At 41.4% G+C, this 19,406-nt stretch overlaps 1 protein-coding gene across 1 annotated transcript in view; it reads right to left on the bottom strand.

Moving 5' to 3' along the window:
• The window catches only part of SLC9A6 (solute carrier family 9 member A6), a 49,844-nt gene extending 35,295 nt beyond the window's left edge, over window positions 1–14,549 (bottom strand). The window contains exons 1-6 of the mRNA XM_055393837.2: window positions 14,198–14,549; window positions 5,919–6,118; window positions 4,252–4,329; window positions 3,901–3,977; window positions 3,484–3,596; window positions 1,136–1,241 (exon numbers count right to left, since the gene is read on the bottom strand). Of these exons, the coding sequence (XP_055249812.1) occupies window positions 1,136–1,241; window positions 3,484–3,596; window positions 3,901–3,977; window positions 4,252–4,329; window positions 5,919–6,118; window positions 14,198–14,525 (902 nt within the window). The 5' untranslated portion in view covers window positions 14,526–14,549. The remainder of the gene's footprint in view (window positions 1–1,135; window positions 1,242–3,483; window positions 3,597–3,900; window positions 3,978–4,251; window positions 4,330–5,918; window positions 6,119–14,197) is intronic.
• Between the last annotated feature and the right edge of the window lie 4,857 nt (window positions 14,550–19,406).

The raw sequence follows: 19,406 nt of genomic DNA, 5'->3' as shown, positions 1-19,406 counted from the left end.
CTCTGTTGGTGAAGTTATGAGGAAACAGGCACTCTCATAATTTGGTGTCTAAAATGCAAAACAGCTAATTGACAGGCAATTAGCAATTTAACAAAACTACAAATGTATTTACCCTTTAACCCACTAATCTCACTTCTGAGAATTTATCCTACCAATAACCAATATACTAATGTACATATAAAACAGTCAAGTTCAAAGTTAATCACAGTAACATTTTTGAGATAGCGAAGAATTGTAAACCCTTTATGTTTCCAGCAATAGAAGACTGATTAAGTAAACTATAGTACAATTCATAATTTTGTACACAGAATACTATGTGCCTATAAATGAAGAATGAGAAATTCCTTGCTTTGATACAGAAAGGATCTCCAGAATGTAGTTATGTGAGAGGAAGTCAGGTATAGAACATATACAGAATGCTACTTTTAAAATAAGAAATGAGGCAAATTAAGAATATTTATTCATACACGAGCTTGCATTTGAAGAAACACTAGGATACACAAGAAACTAATAAAAATGCTTACCTATAAGGCACTGAGGGGATAGGTAGATGAGGACAGGAGTGAGAATGTGACTTTTCAATGTATACCTTTCTATATAGTTTGATTTTTGAACCATGTGAATATATAGCTATGCCAAAAAATTCAATTTGAAGAAAAAACGTCCATGTTAAAACAGAATGTCCATGTTAAAACAGAATGCAAAATTATACATACACAACAATCACAATTATGTAAAAATATTATGCATAGAAGAAAAGAATTTTTTAAAATGTCCTAGAATGCTTACAGCAATTGTCTTTAGGTGTCAGGGATACATGTCACTTTTCCTTCCTTTTCTTCTGTGCATTTTTTAAAAAAATTTATTGGAGTACAACTGCTTCACAACGTTGTCTTATTTTCTGCTGTACTGCAAACTGAATCAGCCATGAATATACATATATTCCCCTCTTTTTGTGGTTTTATGAATTTTCCATGTTATCTACAAGTACATATTTATTCACGGGGGAAAAATGCTTCAGTTTTTCAAATGTTTCTATTCATAATGTACTCTACTCAGTAAGTGACTTCTGGTTCTTAGAATCCTAATGTTCAACATACAGAATAAAATAAGGAAAAAAAGAAAAAACACTTACGAAGACAGCACTATGGCAACAGCATCATTGAGGACACTTTCACCAAAAAGAAGTGCATAGAGTTCAACATCAACTTGAAGCTCGTGGAATATGGCAAGGACAGTCACTAGCAAGTAGAAAGAATCACAGGAATATTAAGACATTACAAATATAACATATTTCCCTCCATAGATGGTCATACTAGTTATTCGGAAATTCCTTTCTTCTTCTCAGAATTCAATCCTAATAAACATTCGTACCATAGTAAAGATTCAGTAATTTTATGTCAATATTTTTCTTTTCCCTAACTGTGTACCTATAATATCTCCTTCCTTTCTCTAACAGTCGAAAATAACCTTGGAGGACTGAGTTGGTGAGTTGGCCTACATTCTTTATGCAAATGCTAATAATCTTGCCTTGTACATTTCTTTCCCATAAAAAATACATTCAGAATTTCTTACAGACCAGGTGATCATTAATCTTTGATAAAGAAGACTATTACAAAAAGCATTTCCTGCTGCAAACTTCATTTTTTCCTTGGAGCCTTATAACTCACTTCTATTTGACTTGCAAATTTCAAACATACCAGCTTAGCAAAGACAGTGGGAAATGAAAACACGAGTTTGGTTTCCGGTTGGCATAAAATTTATGACCAGAATTACAGCTGCTATATTTAACTTAATAAGAAGACAACTATCAGGCTATTTCAGCTTGAGAGGAAAAAAAAAACCCTTCTCTTAGAAAACCATTACATGAGAATTCTTAGAAAATCAGAGGAGATTGAAGTTGCATTGTAACTTTAATTGCTGAGTCACGTACAGCTCACTTGCTAAATAAACTCAAGCAGATATGAAAGATGATTACACCCAGAGTTGGGAGAACCTCTTCAAATGCCAACTAAAAAACAGAAAGCTTGTACTTTAAAAGATAAAGTGTCCACTGCAAAGCATTTCATTTGGAATATCCTGATACCAAGCTAACCAAGAGAAGGCAAAAAGGAGGGCAGGAACAATGTTATAAAATTTTAAAAAGAACCTATGGCTCCCCCTTCTATCAACTGAACAACTGCAAAGTAATAGAATTATTATAGGGGTAAATACCTATATAACTCAGAAGAAATATAATCATTCAGCTTTATATAAGCAAAACAGTTCTGCTTGAGCCATCCAGGGTCCCACTAAAACAAAACCAGAAGTTTTAAGTAATGTAGCCAGTTCAACTGACTGAGATTTCTCCTAGACTTTGAAAAGTTGAGGACTTTGCTTCCAGTAAGAGAACATGGAGAACAGAGACCACTAGCTTCTTGCAAAAACCATCCCATCTTCATACTGATAATGGGAATAGCTACAAACAATAAGGGGGCAGCCTCAACTGTCTTTAAGGAGGTGATTTGCTTCTCAGTTTTAAAAATGCTTCTCTAAAATGTCCTCTGAGCTTTTAAAATCATTTCTTACAGAGTATAGAGCATATTTTCCTACTTTCTATAATGCCCTGTGTTATCAGAGTTAACACAGGAATTCAGAGATAAACTTTGATTATGCTGGATGATAATTAAAGATTATTAACTTACAAGGTCAAAGGGTAAAATGAAACAAACCTCTACCAAGAATCCAAAATCTAGTAAAAGAAAACTTGCGTCCTTAGTTCAAAAAATGCAGTCTCTGCTCTTATCCCTACATCTTCAGCCTAAATATGCTCTAAATTCTTAATTTGAATGTAGCTGTGAAGATCACCAATATTATATTAGGAAAACTACAGTCTAACTCATCTAACTCAATACAACAAAATTCACTGTCAAGTCATGATAATATCAAAACTACTCCATAATCAGAAAACCAATTTTATAAAAATAGCTCTTTAATATATATTACAACCCATCAATGGCCCCAAATCACACTTGTTCTAGTATAATGACCTTCTAACAGTCATTTTAAAACAATTTTTCTTACTCTTAAATGCAGATTAGCTAAATGTCAACAGATTTTTAGGGATCTGTTTTCTAAAAGCTTGAAAGGAAATGTATCATCATTGCCCATTCTTAACTAATACAGTTCGTCTTCTATACCCTGTCACCTGGGATAGAGACCAACCTAAAATTCTTGAAGGATATGCTTTATGGTCCTCGTCTAAAAAGCATCAAATTGTGGACCAGTAATAGGACATATAATAAAGAGGAAAAAAATTGTGTGTGCTTAAGCCAAAAGGATCCATGAACTTTGTTTTTTCCTTCCACAATTGGAATGTATAGCAAGGTGGGGAATACCTAATCCTGAATTCTACACCTCAATGCAAGAAATACATGCATGTGTGTTTTTGGAAAAACACTGTACACCTTAAGCACTCAAGCTCCACATTCATGTAAAACATACCTGGATCAGTTGCCGATACAATGGCACCAAACAGCAGGCAATCTGTAAAGTAGAAATCTCCGGCAAGTTGTCCAGTTACTTTCATCAGTGTAACGCAGCCATACATTATTGATCTGTTCAATAAACATATGTCTACTTTAGAAAAAACATCAACTGCGAAAGAAGTTAGAATACAATAAGAATAAGACAGGTCTACTGTTAGTACTTTGTGACTAATCCCAAATTTACTGCATGTCATTTAAATATCGTAATGCCTTAGCCTTAAGGAAAATTCAAAGAACTTATTACCTATATGAATACATTTTACTGCAAAAGTCCTTAGACACATTCAAGAATACAATACTGCAGAAGTCAAATATGCATTATTTTAAAATTATAATTTGAAGGCTAAAAGTGTTTTAAGCTTCAAGTACTCACCCAATTACAAAACAAGAAATTGCGGTTCCAAGAAAAGCGTATGCTAGGATTGACCCAAGGTTTCGAAAGAAATGTCTCTGATAGGAAAAAAGTTTTACTCTGTTAGAATATTCACCAATTATTTTTAAAAGAAAAGGTTTTTTATTCTAGTGTACTATGCTAATATTAAATGCATTATCCATTCAAAGAAATAACTAAGAGAGAATTTTTGTATAGGCATTAAATTCAGCATCTCAAAAGGATCAGGAGAGGGAGAAGTGCAGGATGAACTCCCTGTCTCTGAGTGTCAGCGATGGTCAAGTCCATGGAGTATAAGGTTGTTCAAAGCAAATGAAATACAAAAGCACTTACTCTTTTCAGACTATATCCTGCATAAAATATGATAGGAGGAAGTAATATGTTGAAAAATACTTCTGGATCAAAAGTAACCTGTTAAAACAAAGAGTTCTTTTAGATGAATTCCCTCAGAAAATTTTTTATTACATTATGAAATGAGCAAAAAGAAAAAAAGATTAAATGTTAAACTGGTGAAAGGCAAGAATAGTACCACTGTGGTAACTAAAAAAATTTTATACAGGATAGCTGGTGTTCCACTTCTCAACCAAATGACAAGGAGAAAGGATTGGAACAATCAGTTACATCCTATCTATGCAAAGTAGGTTGAAATGATAGTAAAAATCTTCAAAATAAGAGAAAGTATGAACATGTCTTTGCTTTAAATAAAATAGGCCCCAAACTGGTAACATAAAATTTGGGAGTACAGAATTATTGTTGGCAAGAGGAAACAGACTTCTTGCATAGGTAACATCTCTAAAGGTATAAAACACAATATAAAAAGTTTCTGTACAAATCAGATTTCTAGCCCTGACAGCCCATTCCTTTTAATATCTATTCGCTATAATAATACAGATGTTCCCTTCTGTTCATAAGGCTGCAGTAGCATTTGACATGAACACAGGGAAGCTACACACATAGCCATGATAAAATTTCATTTCCTAGAGCTTTTAAGGAACTAGAATTTTCCACAGGTAGAAAAAAACTCTAGCTGCAAAGTAAAATTTAGGTTTGTGTGAAATTTTGAAAAGCATTGAAGATGGTCAAAAACATAACCAAGTAGCTGTAAAAGCCAAGTCCTGCCAATGTAGAAAGTAGACGTGGAGGCAAATGGTCAAGGGTGGATGAAAACAGAGACGTGAGGCCCTGAGACACGTCAGGATGAGAACTATGAATGGGTCAGGAGAAAGCAGCTCCAGGAATGAATGGAAGCCAGTAAGACTGAAACCCAACCTACATCAAGTTTCATGCACACCATGGTACAGTACCTGATACTCAGGTTGAGGCCCTTATGAATCAAAGAAAGATTAAATTGTGCTCAGTATACAACACAAGGGCATCCCTCATGGCTCAGTGGGTAAAGAATTCGCCTGCAACGCAGGACACACAGGAGATGCAGGTTCAATCCCTGAGTCGGGAAGGTCCCTGGAGGAGGAAATGGCAACCCACTCCAGTATTCTTGCCTGAAAAATCCCATGGACAGAGGAGCCTGGCAGGTTACAGTCCTACTGGTTGCAAACAGTCAGATGGGACTGAGTAACTAAGCATTCTACAACACAATCAAGGCAAGAAAGAATTCAAAAAAATATTCATGGAATATTTTAGGTATTATCATATAAATGCTATGTGCTAAAGTACTATAAAACTCCAAGGACCATAAGCAAATTGAAAGAAACATTTATAAATTCTGCTTAACTCAATACTGGTTACCACTTATTACAACTGAAAACATTACAGAGTGAAACAAAAACAGTTACAGTACTTAGCTTCAATTAGAAAATCAAACTGTAGACATGACAATTTCCTTAGCACGGCATTACATTCATTAATTGAGGTTTTACTGCATTTGAAAATACTGATTATTCTAAATATCATTAAAAATTCATTATTTTTCTCCTGAATCACTTTGCTGCTATTATATACTGTTTAAAAAATCCAAAGGTTCTGTTTAATGAAGAACTTACCTTTCTAAGCATTTCATTATCTTGAACATTATTGAGTTCATGTGAACTAATCTCTCCTTTCAGCGTATACTCATAAAATTTTCCACTAACATTTACCAATAAGGTAGTTGGGCTTGACTGCACTTCACAACTCAGGGTCACGTTATTCACATCGCTTGGAACATGAATGCCATATCGAAGCACAAGGCCCACCAAAAGACCTGGAAATAATAAAAGAATAATATAAGCTCTTCTTTTATACAGAGACTACTTCTTGTGTACCCCACACATACCTCTGGATTAATAACAGAAAATCTCTTATGATAGTTTCCTGTAGTTCAAAATTCATTTTTAGACCAAGTGCAGTTATATTTTAAAGTGCTACTAAATTCACAAATCTAAGAGCCCAATATAACTCCAGTGACAGGAGGGGAAAACATCCCCGGCAGTAACAATGCATATTGCATTCCTAGATCAAGATATAAATAAGTGATTAGGAAAGTAACAAAATGAGGAAATACCTTCAGACCATCTGTACACAGTACACGCTCCAAGACGTCCCAACCTGACAGTGTAATCATGTTAGAAATGTGTTTACCACCTCCATCTGTTAATACCAATTCACAAGTCCTAACTTCTTGTTATTTTCTTAAGTTATTCCTCAAGCTCACGGCTGGCCAAATAATACAACTTTTACAAACTGAAAAGTCAATGTTTGTAGATTGAGTTCTTCTAATACTAAAGGTTCAGATTATAATTTTAAAGTATGTTTCAAAATGAAAACATGGACAGAAGAACTGGCTTTGACACTATGATATCAATGTATTATTAGAATTTTACCTGGATCAACATATTGATATTCAATTATGCACAATATTCTAGGTACTATAAACCTAGATTGATCAAAAATGTTTAAAAATGACTTTATTGTGATATAACTCAAGTATCACAAAGTTTATCCTTTTAAACTGTACAATTCAGTGGCTTCTTAGTATATTCAAAAGTTTGTATACTGATCACTACTTTCCAATTCCAAAACATTTTCATTGCTCCAAAAAGAAACCCTAGACCTATTAGCAGTCACCATTTCCCCCACCCCAATTGCCATCCCCTGACAGCCACTAGTCTACTTTTTCTCTAGATAAATCTGCCTATTCTGGATATTTCATATCAATGGAATCCTACAGTATGCGACCTTTTATGCCTGGCTAATTTTCCTTAGCATAATGTTTTCAGGGTTTATCCATGTTGTAGCATGTATCAGTGCTTCATTTCTTTTTATGGTCAAATAATGCTTCAGTGTATAGATATACCTCAACTGCAAATTGAACTCAAACATCTGGAACTTTCCTTAACTCTGCTTTAATAGCATTTTACCTTCCCGTCTCCTTCCACTCTAACCGGTCAGTCTTTCTTTTAATATATGTGAATGGACTATTATGCTAAGTAGGCCCACAGGGTTCACAAATGAAAACGAGGTCCCTCCTTCAAGTAGCTCTCAGTCCACTTGGCAAAAACAGACTGAATAAACAATTATAACACAATATACATGTATACAAGGTATTATAAAAACAGAAAAGATGTACCTAAGCAACCCTGAGGGAGTGGGACATTAGGAAAGTCTTTCCAGAAGTGTCATCTAAGCAAGTAACAAAGTAAGAGAAAATGGTTTCCCAGGTATGAGGACTAGCAGTACATATCCAATCAAGGAAAAGTGAGAAAACACAGTCCATTCAGGGAATCATAAATAGTTCAGGATGGTTGGGATATCAAGTGCCAAGAGTTGAGGTGTGAAAGACTGGCAGGAGCTGAATCATGAAAGACCTTGCACGTTGGGAAGGGAGTTTAGACTTTATCCTGAAAGCAAAATGAAGCCATATAGAAAGCCTATAAGCAGGGGCTTGACATCAGATTTCTATTTTAGCATGACTGGTCTAGACTACAGAGGTTCGGGAAGGTCAGATAAGAAGGCCACTGAGGTTATTCAGGCACTAAGAATGCAGGGCCTAATCTAAGACAGCAGAGATAGGGAGAAAGGGAGATTTTTTAGGAAGTATTATCTTGTAAAAGAATTTGGTGACTGAGAAGACTGGGAGCAAGGGAGATGAAAAACGAAGAGGAACCTAAAGTGACTTGGCAACTAGGTGGATAAGCTGGGCCAGTGAGTGAGGCAGGGGACAGATTTCTAGACGAAATGCGCAGTTTCATTTTGGACATGTTGAGTTTGATGTACCTGTGATACATGCACAGTTGAGTATGTGGGATCTGGACCTCAAGGAAGGGGGAGGGTCTGGACTGGCAATATACACTTGGCAGTCATAAGATGGTTGAAGTCAAGTGCAGAAGGGATTACCTAGGAAGCAAACAAAGTGAGAAGAGGACTATGGATATATGCCCAGAGTTTTATGCCAAGATTAAGGGGCTGGTAGAGGAGGAGAAGATGATGGAGGAGTCTAAGAAAGAAAAGCCACAGACATAGGAAGAACAGAGGAGGAAGTGACGAAAACTAGTAAATGCTGCAGCAAAGTCAAAGAAGACAAGCATTAAGAAGTGTCAATTGGGTTTGGCAACAAGGAGGTCACAGGTGACCTTGGTAAGAGCAATTTCAGTGAAGTAGTGGAGGCAGAAGCTAGGCCAGAGTGGGAAGTGATAAAGCAGAAATGGGGAGTGTCAGAGCAGTAGTTGGCTGGGAATGGAGGAGGAAGCAGCAGAGATGAAGGATCCTTCTCATCAACTTAGTCACATGTAATTTTTTTTAAATGAGCAGCAATGAGTAACTGGTAACCAGTACAATGACATCGACTCTAAAAAACATTTTAACAAAGATTCAGATATTTGAAACAACATGATGGACATTGAGGGCATTATGCTAAGTGAAATAAGTTGGACAGAGAAAGACAAATATTGTATTCTCTTTTATGTGGAATCTTAAAAAGAATAAAACAAAAAACAAGCTCAATGGATACAAGCTCTGGTGGTTGCCAGAGGCAGGTGGAAAGGGATGGGAGAAATGGGTAAAGGGGTATAAATTTATTTAAAATTTAATAAATAATAAATGAAAAATCTGATCTTGTTGTTTAGTCACTAAGTCGTGTCCAACTGTTTCGTGATCCCATAGACTGCAGTCCACCAGGCTCCTCTGTCCATGGGATTTCCCAGGCAAGAATACTGAAGTGGGTTGCCACTTCCTTCTCCAGGGGATCTTCCAACCCAGGGATCAAACCCATGTTTCCTGCACTGGAAGGCAGATTCTTTACCACTAAGCTACCAGGAAAAGATACACTTTGAAAATATCTCACCTCCAAAAAACAAAATTAAAAAGTGATGGCTGGATATCAACTGTGTTTGATAAACATAACCTGGGAGAGAAAAGGTGATCACTTCAGTCATCCTGTCTATATGATACAGAAATAGCTCTTTTTTCCACTGTCTCACAAGACCTCCTAATTAAGAGGCTCGGTAGTACTAAGTTGTCCCCTTACATTGATGTGCAAAAATCACAGTTAAGCCATTACAAGCAGCAATAATATCACCATAAATTTTTTCCTTATCCCCAAGCCTAACTGTGTAAGGAAGAGTACCCACAGGTTCTACTGCACCCCAACCCAATGCTGAAATGTCACTGTGTGTCCTGAGGAGGGCTCAGCACTTGGACAAATCTTATACCCTGGCAGTTAAAACACCAGCAAGGAGAATAATTACTTAGGTTGCAAAAAAAACAGATCTTTTTATTATAGCATCAGACAGCTGGAAAATTAGAATTTCTCTGAATAAAGTTGACAGATCAAGTTAACTTGGGCTCTGTGAAAGGTCAAATAGTAATCATGGAGTTAAGGAGTTAATTCTCAGTAAAGAGAAAGTAAACAAAAGGAGTGCTTTGTTAAGGGGATAAGGCAGAAAATTCTCGCTTCCTACACAGAGGCACAAAAAATATTGATATCATGACATTTAAAATTACCACCGTCAGGCAACAAACTGTACAACCACAAAGAAATATCTTTCACAAGAGACAAGTCCCTCCCCTCCTACACATTCCTGACCCTCTTGGGCTGGAGACCCTCCCAAGGACTGAGAACTCAGGCCCTCTGGACCCAAGGCCCAACCACTGTATGAATCCCATAGTGGAAACTGGTTTTTTAATGGATTTCAGCACATCCTTCCAGCTTATCATACTAGAAGCCTCTGATGGTCAAAAATATGGAAGGAACATCACTGGGGTATTAAGTATGGCCAAAATTGATAAAGATTTCTACAGATTAAAAAAATATATGCATATTTGTAAATGTGTGTGTGTGTATACATAAATAACATTTATCTGCTTCTTGGAAGAATGCTGTTAGATTCTGTCTTAAAAGCTAATCCAACTATTATGAATCTCAGTTATTATTTTCTCATCTATAAAATGGGGATAAATGACTTTCCCAACATTATTTGGCATTGACAAAACCAGAATTAAAAATCTGCATTTTCTATTTCCAAAGTCTCTATAATTTTCTTATCACCTCCTGGCTCTCATGTCACTAACTTGTTCTCTGGTGGTTATGCCTCCATTCTCTCACATGTTTTCCTCACAACTCACTTTAAAACTCCTATAACTTTAACTCCCTTTATATCTGATCTTATGAAATTTAATATAACATAGTGAAGGAGAAAAAGCACAAGTTTGGAGGGCAGATAGAAGTACCAATTCTGGCTCCATCAAGTTCTAGTCTGTAATTCTAGGGTAGATAATCTCTCATTGAACCTCAGTTTCCTCATATGTAGTGATGATAATACTAACATAGTTCATTTTCATAAATAAGTTTTACCTCTTCAACATGTGGTAGTATGGTTTAAGGGGCTAAGAGAATGGGGCTCTGAGGCTGACTGACTGAACTTTATACTTACAAGCTATGTGACTTCAGGCAGGTCACTGAACCTCCCTGTGCCCCAATTTCCTCATCCGTAAAATGGGAAAGATAATAGTAGCCATCTTACAGGGTCGTTATGAGGTTTAAATGAGATATCTGGAGACCATCTAGCAGTGTCTAACATTATAACGCTCAGTAAATATTTCCTATTCAGTCACTAGATTGTAAGTGCTTTGTGGACAGGAATGATGACTCATCTGTATTTCCCATCATGTCTCATACATCAAAGACAATAAATATTTATTGATGAATCACATCAGTTAAACTGAGGACTCTGGATGCTGTAGTTTAAGGCATAATAAGTACTGCTTCCTTGCTTTTTATACCATCTAAAAGCACACTGCAGTTTTCAGACTTACTAACGGTGACTCACTTTGAAGCTTCTTAAGCAAACTAGCCCAATGAACAGAACACTTGGGTGCTTCAACATTGTGTTTGTAACTAGGCTATAATACAATCTAGAAAGTGACCACGATGGCAATTTAATCTCGCTTTCTTTTTTTACCCTTGCTTCTCAAAAAGATAAAGGAGAGGCTTATTTTAAGTAGCATTTTCCCAGGATTTAGGTAGCTAAATCATCAGTGGATTGAATCTTGGCGATCTGGACATTCCCAGAGTAAGAAGTCTTTTCATCTGGAAGTAAAGCTAAAAAATAAAGGTCTTAAAGTACTTTATTAACATAATAGTTATAATGGTACAAGCTATAAGAAAAGGTAATTATGACTAGAAAATGTTCTAATTTTCATGGCACTGAAAGTACTTTGACTGAGCCCCACCTATTCTCAAACTGGATTTGGGAGTTGGTCAGGAGGCTGTTCATCCACAGCCCCCAATTGCCCATATTGAGAAAATGGGACAGGCTAAAGAATGCCAAGTCATGGCAAATCAACCCGATTTGACACCCAGGTAAATCTCTTTTGCTTTATATTCCACAAGAGACACCCTTGTTTTTCCTTCACAAAACACCAAGACTAAGGTACTCCATCACTTTTCATTAACTTAGAAACATCAGGGAAGGAAATCAGTAATCCCACTTTTCTCCTTTAGCACAAGAATTAGAGGAGGTTAATGATGTCAACTACCAAAGAACAAATATTGTCAGGGCAATTCTAAGTCCCTATTTAACTTTTGTAAAAAATACTATGTCTGCCTCTTAACTTACAAGACTGAGTCAATTAAAAGAATCATTCTGAGCTTAACCTGAGAAAATGCAGTTATAACAGCAATAATAATGCAGTTGAAACTCTCATTTAATGAGCATTTACTTAGGGGTCAGATACTGAGCTAAAAACATTTCTTCCTCACAATAATGCTACTATCATTGTTCCTAATTTATTGATGACAGTATAAGAAGGTGAACTTGCCAAAGATCACAGAGATATTGGCATAGTGAGATAGGAACCCAAGTCTGACTCTAAAGCATGGGCTGGAAATCACAGTGATGGTCTGTTTTTGTATGGTACAAGAGCTAAGAATGGCTTTTGAATTTTTAAAGGTTTACAAAAAGAAAAAAAAACATTTTCACAACACAGAAATTGATGTGATCCACAAAGCTGACAATATTTACTTTACGGCCCCTTACAGAAACAATTTGCAGACCTGTGATCTAACCATCGTGAACCACTTTATCATATTCTTTCTCTACAGGAAAGAGGTTACAGTGATCAGTTCCTTATTTTAACACCATAATACTCGTTTGCCATTTAATGGAATTTAAGATCCTTTATTTTCTTTATATGACTTATCTACCCAAGAAGGGTAAGCTCTTTTAAGGTAGGGATCATATATTTCTTTGTATTTTCTGTGCATAACGTAGTAAGCTGAGTAGCAAATGTTTGTTGAGGATAGTAAATAAATCACACACTGCTATACAGAGAAATTAAACAGAGATATACAGTTTATCTGACTAACTCAGCTTAAGGAGTGCTGCAAATAGAATACAAAAACATGAAATAAGAAAACCAGCATCCAATATGTCTAAAATCTAAGAATCTTAGGAAGAGAGATATTTTGCACACAGGCTTAGAATTTTATTACCCTACAAATGAAAAATAAGTCTGAGTTCCTTCATTTTCCTGATACACACAGCTACCTTTCCTTGCTATGCTACCCTTGAGCTGCACATTCCAGAAGTCTGTATTTACTGGAAAGGGATGGGGGTGGGGGGTGCGTGCAGAAATGTCTTTTTATGCCAAGGCTTCTCCCACCTATCTGCAAGACTGAGACACAAAGCTCAACAAGCTCATCAGTTTAAGCCTGTTTCAAATGAAGATAACCTTCACTCATGAACTGCACAGAAAGGACTGTTTATCTGCCCTCATCTCTCCAGCCATATATGCCCTCCTGGTCATCCTAGATTAAGACAGCAATATGCATCTTTTCCTCTCATGAGGCCCCAGCAGAGGCCAAAATGCCTCTGAGTCTGTGGTTTGATTTGCCCTTCTCCCCTTATGATCAAAAAATGAAGATAAATAAGAAATCTCAAAAAGAAAGCACACTAAAACACAAGAGCTGAATCTGTCAATAACCTTATGCCACCAGCAAGTCACCCATCGCACTGCATATGCGTGGTGTTCCTAATTACTGTTTGGCGGAACTGTTCTGACCATCCCATAGTACAACACGCTGCTGGAAGATCTTTATCTCTTGCCCTTACCTCGGCACGGCCTGAATTAGAAGAGTCAACCATATGTATTCACATCAGATATCACAAGCCTAGTACAATACATCAGGATGTCATCAAAATTGCCCTAAGCCGCCTTCGGCTTCTTTCTTATTCAGGTTTTTACTTGGGCTACACGGGAGTCAGCTTTTCATTCTCAACCTCTAAAAGACAGGGCGTAGCAAGAGCTGGTTGATGGGGAAAGGTGGACTCTGGCTCCAAGAGCACGCCAGATGCTGAGCAGCTGAGATACTGCTGCAGCTTCAATGGCCCTTAAACGAACTGACATCCCAGAGAAATGGATAGCTGGGCTGGCTTCCCCTCCCCCAGTCCTCAACCCAATCCGAGACACCGCACCCACTCCCTTTCCATCCTCAGTCCTGGGTCCCGAGCTCGGTAGGCAGAGGCGGAGAGGAGGGGTGCGGAAGAAGAAGGAGGTGGGGTCGGAGGGAAAATGGTGTGGACTGGCAGAAGAAAGCGGGGCGCGAGGCCGAGAAAACGGGGGACGAGGCTTAGGAATGGGGTGAGGCAGAGAAACGAGGGGTGAAGCAGGAATAAAAGGGGGCGACGGAGAGAAACGGAGATCCGGGAGAAAGGCGAGGCGGAAAATGGAAGCAATGGGAAGGGGAGCCGTACGTAGGCCGAGCAGAGCCAGGAGAGGAGCTGAGGCAGCCGGCGGACAGAGAAAGGGGGAGCGCCCGGGGCAGACGCGGGGTTGAGACACTTGCCATAAATCATAGCCAGGCCGGTTTCGTGCAGGAAGCGGACCCGGCGGTGCTTGAAGAGCCAGATCGTGAGAATGGTAAGCGTGAGCAGCAGGATGAAGATGAGCAGGTTGGCGCTGTCCTGCCGGTGGCTCTCCTCAGCCTGCTTCTCTGACACGATTTCCTCGTCCATGGCTCTCGCTTCTCCGCCAGCGCCGTCCGAAGCCCCGGCCCAGCCAAAGACGCCCACTGCGAGAAGTAAGCAGAGCGGCCGCGTGAGCCGGCGGGCCCAGGGGCCGCCGCCGTCGCCGCCGCGGCGCAGGGGCGCCCGCAGCCAGCTGCGTCGAGCCATGACTCCCCCCAGCGCCCGCCCCGCTCCTCACCCGCAGCCGCCCGCGGTCGGACCACTCCCCGAGGGCTCACGGGAAAGGGGCGGGGCCCCAGGGAAGCCGTCGGAGCGCGCGCCGCCGCCGCCGCCGCCGCCGCCGCTGCCGCTCTTAAAGCGGACGCGCCACTCCCAGCTCGCTGGGCCCTATGACTTTGGCCTTCTGTCCCCCGCCACATCAGCTTCCCCCCGGGCTCCGCTGCCAGGGAATGAAAGGCCGTCGAATCTAGTCCACCGCCTTCTGGAAAAGAAGCCTGGGTTCAGCGTAATCAAAGCAGTGGCAGATTGCACTCAGTCTAGTTTGATCCTATTCTTAAAGGTCTCAGAGGAATGATCTTTCATAACCCATCTCAACATTGTCCCCCAGTGTCTCTTAACAGGATAAGAAGTTGTCCTCTTGGGAAGGCCCTAAATCTCCATCTTTAATTTAAGTTGGATTCTCCTTGTTGTGTCCTCAAAGGGGGAAAAATATAGCACAGTAATAGTTCATAGTTGGCTCAAAGGCAAGGATTCTGCGTGTCTTTATGCTCTGTTTTCTTTACACGTAAACACCCGATGTAAGTCATCTCTTACAGATAAACTCCTCAATCTCGCAAAAGGTTTGTGCTCAAATTTCCCTGTGCTCTAGTCTCCTCCCTCCCCAGGAAGAAATCTTTTGTGATGTGATGGGTTTCTCCTTTTCCTCTTGCTCCTTTCCTCTGCCATCTTAAAGGAGATTGCCCCAGCTCACAAGCCACCTTTAACACCATATCTCATCTCTCTTCTTCAAAGAGTATTTCCCCTGTTCTCAGCCTCTCAACCTTGCGCACCAGAATTTTCACAGTCCTCACCATTCTGAGGAGAAGGCAATGGCAAGCCACTCCAGTACTATTGCCTAGAAAATCCCATGGATGGAGGAGCCTGGTAGGCTGCAGTCCGTGGGGTCGCTAAGGGTCGGACACGACTGAGCGACTTCACTTTCACTTTTCACTTTCCACTTTCACACATTGGAGAAGGAAATGGCAACCCACTCCAGTGTTCTTGCCTGGAGAATCCCAGGGACGGGGGAGCCTGGTGGGCTTCTGTCTATGGGGTCACACAGAGTCGGACACGACTGAAGTGACTTAGCAGCAGCAGCAGCAGCACCATTCTGAGGACAGTGGATTTCTATTTTCTCCCTTCCTCTCAGATCACTCATAAGTCTTTGTGGGCTTTTGGTTCTCCCTAGACTTTCTCTCGGAGAAGGCGATGGCACCCCACTCCAGTACTCTTGCCTGGAAAATCCCATGGATGGAGGAGCCTGGTAAGCTGCAGTCCATGGGGTCGCGAAGAGTCGGACACGACTGAGCAACTTCACTTTCCCTTTTCACTTTCATGCATTGGAGAAGGAAATGGCAACCCACTCCAGTGTTCTTGCCTGGAGAATCCCAGGGACGGCGGAGCCTGGTGGGCTGCTGTCTATGGGGTCGCACAGAGTCGGACACGACTGAAGTGACTTAGCAGCAGCAGCAGCAGCAACTTCAGACTTTCTCTAGGAGAAAGCAATGGCAACCCACTCCAGTACTCTTGCCTGGAAAATCCCAGAGACGGGGGAGCCTGGTGGGCTGCCATCTATGGGGTCACACAGAGTCGGACACAACTTAAGAGACCTAGCAGCAGCAGACTTTCTCTAGATGTTTCATTTCTACTTCTGCAGGAATGAACTCCAATTCCAAGACCTGACCTGCCACTCTCCCTTCAGGCTAGAGCATATGCTGGTGAGGCTCCTACCAATTGCCAAAATTAAGAATGCTTTTTAAAAATTATTTATTTATTTAGCTGTGCTGGGTCTTAGTTGTGGCATGTGGGATCTAGTTCCCTGACCAGGGATTGAACACAGGCCCCCTGTGTGGAGTCTTAGCCACTGGACCACCAGGGAAATCTCCTAGAAATGTTTTTGAATGAGCTCATTTCACCGCTACCAACACATGTTCTTTCTCATTTTTTTCATACTGTTGATGATACTAGCTATCCATCCAATTCCTATCAATGCTGCCTAGAAGTCATGACTCTCAAACGCTTTCATCTCATGGCCATATAACCTCTTTACTAACACAAACAATATCCAGGCAACTCCCAGCTGTTCCGATGTGGATTCACTCCCATTAACCAGTTCATTAAGATAGTAAGCTTAAATATAAGAAAGTGCTGGAAGGGTGCTTATCTTGGAGTTCTGGCCCCGTTGGGTCAGAATCTGTGCCAGTGACTGTGAACCCATTCTCTCCTCTTAGTACCTCGGTCTGCCCCTGTCTTCCCAATTTCATGGCTGCCTGTCCCTATACCGTGCCTCCAGCCTAACCACACTGCCCTGTACACACAAGGCTGGACTGTGTAGAGACAAAAAACCCAAGTGAGAATCATTCCCAGTGTCCCCACTGCCTCCCTCCCCAGACCTATCTCTGTCACCCCAGGAGACCTAGCAAATGAGCATCCCAGCTTCTTCAGGCCTAACCACCCAATCCAAGGCTCTTTTTGCCCCAGCACAAAACCATTTTTTATTCTCCTAGTGTTTGGAACTTAAGAAAAAAAAAAGTCGCAGACTGCTCGCCTGACTACAGTCAGGAAATTTTCCAAGCTTCAGACTCTACCTCTGATTGCATGGCCCCAGCAACTTAGTTGTCCTTTTCCTACCCCCTGCCTAGCAACGTCTTTATAGCAGAGTTCCAGAAGGAGTCTTGAGAGGGCAATAACTCTGTCAGGCAGGCCAACCCCTAACAGGGGAGCCCTCGGCTTCCCTCAGAGAATACTTCTCTCTCAACTCAACACTGCCCGGTGTGACTCTCGCCCTCCATTTTCCTCTCACTGCTGCTCCCCCTGCCAGTCCTTGTCATGTGCCTTCTGGAATGCCCTCCGTTAGGAACAAAGTACCCAACGCTCTCAGTTGCTGCATGATGCCCTCTACATCTCCCCCTTTCCCCAGTCCCTGAATCTCGCCCAGCACGTCACATGCTCTGCAGCTGTTTCAAGTGGAGGCTGCTTATTTCCTCACCACCCCACAGCCCTACACACACACACACACCTCACGCCCTGTATCAGGTGGCCTGAAGGAGGAGCTGGCACTCCTCTCACTACCCACTGATTGCATTCCAAGCTCCCTACTGCCCCACCCTGCCCTGAACGCTAACACCCTCTCCTTCCCTGGTCCTCGAACGATTTCCTGATCACTCTCAGACATTCAGCGAGGACTTGGGTATCTGGTTCACAGCTTCCTCTCCCCTCCCTCCCTTCCTCACCACCCCCAAGCCTACGATCCCTTAGCCCTGCCTTCGACGCTCAAACACGTAAGTCACCTGGAATTCGAGCCCTGCCTCCATTTTTACTAGGAAAAGCAAGATCCTCAAAGATACAGGCTTCACCGTCCTCACCCTGCAGTCTCTTTCGGTATGCCACCAGTGCCCATGCCTTCCTCCTCCTCTCCAGCCTCAGTGCAAGTGGTCTTCCCTCCTCCCTTATGAAGCATGCCTCAGTCTACACCTAGCATTCCGCCACCGCTTCCTGCCTCTTTCAGGGTCTACTACTCCAAGAATCATCTTCCTCCACCATCTTCAGCGGCTCCTTCTTCACCAACCTCTCTGTTCTCCAAAACCACTTTCAGGAACTTTTCCAGCAGTCCAGTGGTTAAGACTCTGCCTTCCAACGCAGGGGGTGCAGGGTTCGATCCCTGGTGGGGAACTAAGGTCCCACATGCCAAGGGAATGCAGCCAAAAATTAAACACACACACACACACACTTTCAGGTTTCTCTTCTAGGAAACAGCTTCCCCCACCACCCCCATCCACACTAGCACGTTTCTCTCCTCCCATTCAAACCGAGTTTCTCAAGAGTCCTCTACACTCCCATCCACTAGTCAGCTAGCCAAACTGGCCTGCCCCCTGTTTTGCTATGACCTGCTGTGAAGCATGCTTTTGACATTTTTTAGTGGCTGAAAAAAATCAAAAGACGACCGTTTTCTGATACGTGAAATCCAGTGCAATTCATACTTCAGTGTCCACCAGTAAAAGTTTATTGGACACGGCCAAGCACATTTGTCTACTGATTGTCTGCGGCAGCTTTGCAGACATAATACCAGCTTTGGTATTACTTCTATTCTAGGGGCCAGGTACCATTGTGGATGTGTGCTAAGTCACTTCAGTCATGTCTGGCTCTTTGTAACCCTATGGACAGTAGCCTGCCAGCCTCTTCTGTCCATGGGATTCTCCAGGCAAATATACTGGAGTGGGCTGCTATGCCCTCCTCCAGGGGATCTTCCCGACCCAGGGATCGAACTGGTGTCTTTTAAGTCTCCTGCATTGGCAGGCGGGTTCTTTACCCCTAGTGCCACCTGGGAAGCCCCTGTCTGTGGCAGCTGTGGGACTACAACGCAGAACTGAGTGGTTGAAAAACAGACGGTATATGGTCTGCAAAGCCTCCAGTATTTACTGCTTGGTCCTTTACAGGAAATTCTGCTGACTTTTGCCTTGGCTGCTGCCAATCATTATACTTTTATCAGTGGGATCTTTCTGAAGCACAAGTCTGATTATATATACCACATGTCTGCATGCTGTGTTGTTTCAGTCATGTCCACTCTTTGGGACACTGTGGACCGTAGCCCGCCAGGCTCCTCTATCCATGGGATTCTCCAGGCAAGAATACTGCAATGGGTTGCCATGCCTTCCTCCAGGGGATCTTCCCAACCCAGGGACCGAACCTGTGTCTCTTACGTCTCCAGCATTGGCAGGTGCGTTCTTTACCACTAGTGCCGCCTGGGAAGTCCTATATATACCACAGCCCTGCTCCAAACCCTCCACTGACGCCACGGCTTTCAGTTTTGGCTCCTTAGCTTGGCACACA

The sequence above is a fragment of the Moschus berezovskii genome, chromosome X (genome assembly GCF_049115385.1).
Source record: "Moschus berezovskii isolate FMDL1 chromosome X, NW_MosBer_1.0, whole genome shotgun sequence".
Classification (NCBI taxonomy): domain Eukaryota; kingdom Metazoa; phylum Chordata; class Mammalia; order Artiodactyla; family Moschidae; genus Moschus; species Moschus berezovskii.
The sequence above is the reverse complement of the archived record's forward strand: the minus strand, read 5'-3'. Positions and strand labels throughout refer to the sequence as shown.